This window comes from Capra hircus, chromosome 8 (genome assembly GCF_001704415.2).
Source record: "Capra hircus breed San Clemente chromosome 8, ASM170441v1, whole genome shotgun sequence".
Lineage (NCBI taxonomy): Eukaryota > Metazoa > Chordata > Mammalia > Artiodactyla > Bovidae > Capra > Capra hircus.
Window position 1 is genome coordinate 60233376 of NC_030815.1, and position 7162 is coordinate 60240537.

The following is a 7162-nucleotide window of genomic DNA, read 5'->3' on the forward strand; positions in this document are numbered from 1 at the left end:
CTGGAGAGACAGACCTGTGATAGGCACAACTCACCCAATAAAATGTGTATCTGTCTAGAAATACACTGTTCACTCTTAGCCCAATGCAGCCAACTACATTTCTTGTCCTACCTGTTTCACCAGATTTTTATTATGTTCCTGGCTCCAGTTTGTTATACTTTTACTCTTGGCCAGTTCAGGACTCTTTCTGTACTATATTATATAGAGTAGTTATATAAGTCTTAAATAGACTCTGACATTGTTTAATTTCATGAGGAGCAAAGTTCCGTGGAAACCCAGTTTATTGCACCTTATGTTACAATAAACCGTGGTGTTTCCTGGCCAGGTTCCCTCTTTTCCAGCTCACTTCATCCAACTGCCTAGGCACAGAATCTTCTCTGCCCTCCTTCTATTCCCTTAACCCCTTCTTTACACTATGGTCACAGCTTTATCTGTTTTTGTTGTGGTTGTTAGTTTATTTGACTGTGCCGAGTATTAGTTGCGGCACACAGGCTTTTCAGTCCTTGTTGCAGCATGCGGGATCTATATTTGTGGGATGTGGGATCTACTTCCCTGACCAGAGATTGAACCCATGCCCCCCTGCATTGGGAGCTCAGAGTTTTAGCCATTGGAACACAAGGAAAGTCCCCACTGCTTTATTCTCAAAGCTTTCTTCTTCCTGGGTTCATGATATCTCCTGATGTTCCACCTACCTCCAATTTCTCTGGCTGCTATATGTCATCAAACCCCTTCTTAAAGTTTCCTAGGCTTCCCTGTTTAGCCTTCCTTTCATCTCATTTTAGTGCAAATGTGATCTCATCCACTTACGGGGCTTAAAAAACAACCATTAACATTATTTCTAAATCTGAATTTGTGGCCCAGTCTTCTCAGTCCAAATCCAAATATCCAACTCCTCTTCATTTCAGTGCAGTTGCTCAGTCGTGTCCGACTTTGCGACCCCATGAATCACAGCACGCCAGGCCTCCCTGTCCATCACCATCTCCCGGAGTTCACTCAGACATGTCCATTGAGTCAGTGATGCCATCCAGCCATCTCATCCTCTGTCGTCCCCTTCTCTTCCTGCCCCCAATCCCTCCCAGCATCAGAGTCTTTTCCAATGAGTCAACTCTTCACATGAGGTGGCCAAAGTACTGGAGTTTCAGCTTTAGCATCATTCCTTCCAAAGAAATCCCAGGGTTGATCTCCTTCAGAATGGACTGGTTGGATCTCCTTGCAGTCCAAGGGACTCTCAAGAGTCTTCTCCAACACCACACTTCAAAAGCATCAATTCTTTGGCGCTCAGCCTTCTTCACAGTCCATCTCTCACATCCATACATGACCACAGGACAAACCATAGCCTTGACTAGACGGAATTTGTGGCCCGTCTTCTCAGTCCAAATCCAAGTATCCATCTCCTTTTAGGATACCTTTTTCCGCATGTGTTCCATGGGCATTTCAATTCAGTTTGCCGCAGTGGAGTTTTCCTCTTCCCCCCACACGTGGCCTTTCTCCATTCTAATTTTCAGTGATAGTAGTCACCCTCCCAGTAACCTGGGAGCCGCTCCTGACTTCTTTTTTCTTTCTCAAATTCAGTCTGCCATGAAATCCTACCCATTTTACAGTTTAAATGAGCATTTTCCTAGATGAGAATTCGGTGTGGTTGAAGATAATAAGGAGGGATTGAGACTAGCCCTGACAGAAGTTTTGTTGAGAAATATTGGAAAACGTGGTTGGACTATCAAGTGGGAGAGTGACTTGAAAGAGGCCACACTCCACGTGAAAGACACGGAGTATTTCACAACTGACGTGGTTGTAGAGCGACCAAACATTAAGCAGATGGATGAAATGGTCATTTCAAAGTGCATTTTAAAATAGCAGTCACTTGAAAAATAGGAGTAACTTTGTAACCAGAGGCAACCATTTCTCACATTTCATTGATGACGTGAGGAAAAAATAAACCCTACAAATTTCCAACTAGAAGGTCAGAAAATCTGACCCTGAATTTAAAGGGAAGTGCTACTAAAAAATAAAAAATTCTCAGAAGATAAATTGAAATTAGGCATTAGTGATGTAACTAGTAGACTGTGTTGAAAATAATTGCAAGAATGACATAATTTGATTAAAAGGTGCTTATAAATCAATTCCTTAACTATAAATGATCTTTAAATTGAATATATATAAACATATTTTTAAATAAATCACCAAATTGAATTGCAATGATGATTTTCTGAAACATCTGCAATTTGAGGTTAAATAAGCTATATTATAATATAGCATATGATATGATATATTATATATTGATAAACATAAGTAATTTCCATTTAATTTGGCTCAGATACTAATTAAATTAAAAATAAATGTACTTCCCTCACCAGTATAGTCAGTCAATAGGTATATAGCTGGGAGAAAAACAACTACAAATCAGGCAGCTCTATATACCATGTTTTAAAAGCAAAGGAAAAAATAAAAGTAACTGCAGTAAACACTGCACTTATAGAAAAAAAAAACTACATTTATGAAGCACATGTTTCAAAAAGTAAAAGCTAACCCTCTTTATGTGATGAAAGCATCAAGAATCTTATGGAAAGATTTCATTTTCGGTTTTGTGTTTAGAATTGTTAAGAGGCTGTGAGTTTCAACACAGGAGCTTAGAGACAACTAGCAACCAGAGAATTACTGCTACCAGGAGTCAGCAGTTAAAAAAAAAAAAGACATTAGAAAAAACTGCTAGGTGTGACAGATTTAAAACCAAAGCTTTTCCTCTTCCTCCTGGCCATTTTCTCCTTTTTTTCCTGATTGCATTTTCAATGATAAAAGTCTGTCAAATCGCTAAGTTACTTACATGGGGGCCTGGAAACCCCAAGGCATGGTGAGGATACACGTTAATTTCCATCCTGGAGCTCTGTACCTGGTGTTTGAATCAGTGAGCAGAGCAGCCGTTTGTTTTCTTGGTTTAACTACCACAGAGCAGTCTTAAATAGATGTCTGAATTCCAAACTAAATCTCGAGCTCCGCCTCTCTGAAAAGGAAGAAAAAAAAAAATGTGACTCTCAACTCTTCCTGTCTGCCTGGACAGTAGCTTAAAAGTAGGACAGTCAGTGTCTGAGTGTTAGTTTCCTATTTTGGATGCACTATTCTACCTGATGCTTTTATTTTCCACTAGAAAAATTATTTTCTCCTGAGTTTCTTAAAGGTAGAAACAAAAATCTACGATCAAAATCTCAGTAGTGTTCTTCATATTGGTTTCATACACAGGCAAAACATTTACTGATGTATTGTTTAGAGCAAAGAAGGAAAATAAAGAGATTAAACAAGAGGGTTTAAGGTTCCTTCACAGTCACAGGCCTCAAGATACTTAAAACCCTTAATTTCCTGAGACTGAAGGAAAATCAATACTGTTGCACTTTATCTAAGCTGCATTAGGACTGAAAACTGTTGATACATTGTATAAGGGGGGAATCTTATATTTGAGGGGCTCAGGGACCCCCCAGAGCCAGATTGGTGGCAAGGGATATAGGCTGATGACTTGCTTATTGTAATTTCACTGGTATATGTTCATTTGAACACATCACCGTCCTAGCCTTATCTACCACATAACTGTACATTCTACTTAAGGAAAGCTAAGATTAGAAGTAATCTGTTTGGGGGAATTTCCTGGTGGTCTGGGGCTTTCACTGTGGGGGCTTGGGGTTCTATCCTTGGTTGAGAAGATAAGATCCTGCAAGCTGCACAGCCAAAAATAATAATCAGTTTTTAAGAAGAGAATACTCTATACTGCTGTTTTTAAAAACGAATGAATGGAATGGGAAGCATATAGCTGAGCATAGGCTAGCACATTTACCGAACTATCACAGGCAGGCACAAACTGAGAAATGAAATTGACTTAAAGAATAGTAAATAAAATCTAACTATGTATGAAAAGAATAATACCAAATGACCAAATGTTTGTCTCTGGAGGATGGTCCAGCTTTAGAGGTCTTTTGATGTGATCTGTTACATTAACAAAAGAGAAAAATTGCAAAAATTAGATTTTGAAAAAGTGTTTGCTACACCTGTTTCCAATTTTAAAAAACTGAAACCAAGAGAAAAGCTCTTTTTGTCATGTAGGATATCTGGAAACTTCCTTAACTCATTAAAGTACAACAACCAAAATCCAGAGCAAGCATCACATGTGACAGTGAAACCAAAAACCTCTTATGCTACTGCCACTTCCCAGTGAAGGTCCCACTTCCCTAGACATCATATTTGGGGGGAGTTTAACGTATGAGTTTAGGGGGCACAAACGTTTAGTTCATAAAAACGCCTCTCAGGATGGGGCCCCTTTACTCAGCCCATCAAGATGACTGCAGGAGTGACATAAACTTTACGACAGGGTTAGGCTGAGGGAGGCTGGAGCTGAAATTCCCCGGTATTCTCCGTCTAATGCTGGGTGGCAATCATTCTCAAGGGAGGCAGTTCCATACCCCAAAGGGATATATTACAAAATGTGTACTGGGAGACAATGAGCGACAGATGCTTTTAGTTTTACTGGATAAGAACTTTTTTGCAATGTCAGAAATTGTTCTGCACGATAAAAATTTCTTCTGCCCCAAATGATGGCTCAGCAGTTACAAATCTGCCTTCAATGCAGGAGACACAAGAGTAGCAGGTTCAACTCCTGGGTCAGGAAGAACCCCTGGAGGAGGAAATGGCAACCCATTCCAGTATTCTTGCCTGGAAAACCCACGGACAGAGGAGCCCGGCGGACTACAGTCCAAAGGGTTGCAAAGAGTCAGACATGACTTAGCACAATATCAAATGATGGGAATATTCCTACTAAGAAATTCCACTGAAATATTTACATGTAGAAAGCTTATGGAATTTATAATTACATAAAAAATAATAGAATTGTCTCCTGCAATTTCGTTGGGAAGTTCAGGAGTGTTAGGCATCATGGATTCCCCCCCAGGCACAGAAATTCCTAGTTAATCATTACATATTAGTATTTATGGACTCTGAAGCAAACCATGGTCTGGTCTTGAAGCAGTGCTGCAACCAGAGAAACCAGCTGGACCACCAAAGAGTAATTCTAAAATAACTCAAAAATTTTCTTACATTTCCCAAATATGATGAAGGGTATACATAACCCTCAGCAGCATTTTCTGATTAATGTCCACTCTTCATTCCCATTCATCTCTTCACATACAGTTTGCTTTTTCTCACATAAAAATTTTGTTTTAAAAAGTCCTCTCCCTTCTTTTCTAGTCTCTATCAGTAAAGCCCAGCACTGAGAGCTGACCTGGGAAATAGTCTCATGGCTGGTTTTCAGGCTGCGGCTCTGGGGGCCCCATGGCTCAGCTGTGAGCAGTGTCCCTGGGAGGCCACTCAGGTGACAGCTGCCCTTCGGTTGCTCATATTTGTTAAACACACATCAGGCCAAAGATGGGCCTGGCTGGTTGAAGAGTAAATATACAACAAGTTACTTTTAGGGTGCCAACTCCCTTTGTCCCTGTGCAGACACCAAAAATGACAACACAGAGACAAAAAGGGCCCGTTGACTGCAATGTGGAATGTGGGACATCTTACTGCTGAAGCCTGCTCTAGGCTGCAGCAAGGAGTTTCACACTCTGAAGCCCTATTTTAAGGGGACTGGGGCAGAAGCCCCTTCCTCCTCAGAACCTGGAAGGCCTGAGAAATCATACCATGATATCCTCCCAGGGAAGGTAGGGAAGTAGATGGGAGATGCCCTAGAAGTTTCCCATTCTCTTGCAGTAAGTTGTCTTTTAAACAGAAACACACACCAAACAAGGTTATATATCAATCAGTTGACAAGAATGTTGTGACCAGAGGTTTGCAGGAACCTAATCTTTTGCTTCTCTTAGATGCAATAAACAGTTTGGTATTCACTACCTTGGCCTTCACAGCAACTGTATAGACCCTGAGTACTACCAAAGAAGAGAATAATCTGTATTATGATGAACACAGAAATATATTGGGGCTTCACACACAGCTGGTCTCAGGGACCCCTCCTCCCTTACCAAGGGTCCTGAGACCACTTTGAGAACTGCTGCTCCAGTACCCAGCAGTTCAACAGGATGACACCAGGAGTAGGCCCCTTAGGATCACCACAGCTATTTTGTTCATCTTTGCATTTCCAGAATCTCACATAGTGCCAAGCACATGAAAGTGAAAGTGAAAATGAAGCTGCTCAGTCATGTCCGACTCTTTGCGACCCCATGGACTATACAGTCCATGGCATTCTCCAGGCCAGAATACTGGAGTGGGTAACCTTTCCCTTCTCTAGGGGATCTTTCCAGCCCAGGGATCAAACCCAGGTCTCTTGCATTGCAGGCGGATTCTTTATCAGCTGAGCCACAAAGGGAGCCCCAAGTACATAGAAGCACTCAATGAATATAGTAGCATTCAATGAATTGTGAATTAAATTAAAATGGGCTAGGATAAAGTATTTATGAGATGGCAAAAGAAAGCTGAGACAGACAGAATGGCCTTTTTGGAGCTGAAATTCAGTTCAGTCTTTTTATTTGTTTGTTTTTGTGTTTTTGGCTGCACTGGGTGGCTTAGCTCTCTTAGATCAGGAATCTTAATTTAGTTCCCTGATCAGGGGTTGGACCTAGGCACTTCGCAGTGAAAGCACCATGTCCTAACTACTGGGCCACCAGGGAATTTCCCAGTTCAGTTTTAATCTTCATGATTTATGTCTAGGGTAGATTATTTGAACTATTAAAAGTGATTCAACATGTTTTAGATTACTGAAAGTGAGAATGACTATACCAAAGATATGAAAGAGGATTTTTTTGTTTAAGATATTCAGATGTAGAGAAGGCATACTTGTACTCAAAGAATATGATACATTGATAAATGAATACAAATCTATACTGATGAAATATCTTGATTATTACAGTGGCTTTTGCAATGTAATTTTTTTTAAGATATAAGATTTAAAATCAGGCCTCACCTCCTGTTTTTCTGGTGACCCTGTTAACACTTACGTAAATTTTAACTACTCTAGGTTGGGAAACATTACATCATTGTTTCTTATCTTTTCTTATACAAACATAGGTAAGCATTGTGTTGATGAAATAACAAACAGCTTTGATGAAATAACAATCTGTAACTCTTTGTGTTAAATTTAGCCCCTGCCTTACTTCCCTTTGGCCTTTGGCTTCTTCCATGGCAAAGATCA

The 7162-nt window shown here is 40.3% G+C and overlaps 1 protein-coding gene across 1 annotated transcript in view; it reads right to left on the minus strand.

Moving 5' to 3' along the window:
* GNE (glucosamine (UDP-N-acetyl)-2-epimerase/N-acetylmannosamine kinase) overlaps positions 1-2955 on the minus strand; it is a 57203-nt gene extending 54248 nt beyond the window's left edge. Inside the window, exon 1 of the mRNA XM_018052164.1 lies at positions 2822-2955. Within this exon, the coding sequence (XP_017907653.1) occupies positions 2822-2872 (51 nt within the window). The 5' untranslated portion in view covers positions 2873-2955. The remainder of the gene's footprint in view (positions 1-2821) is intronic.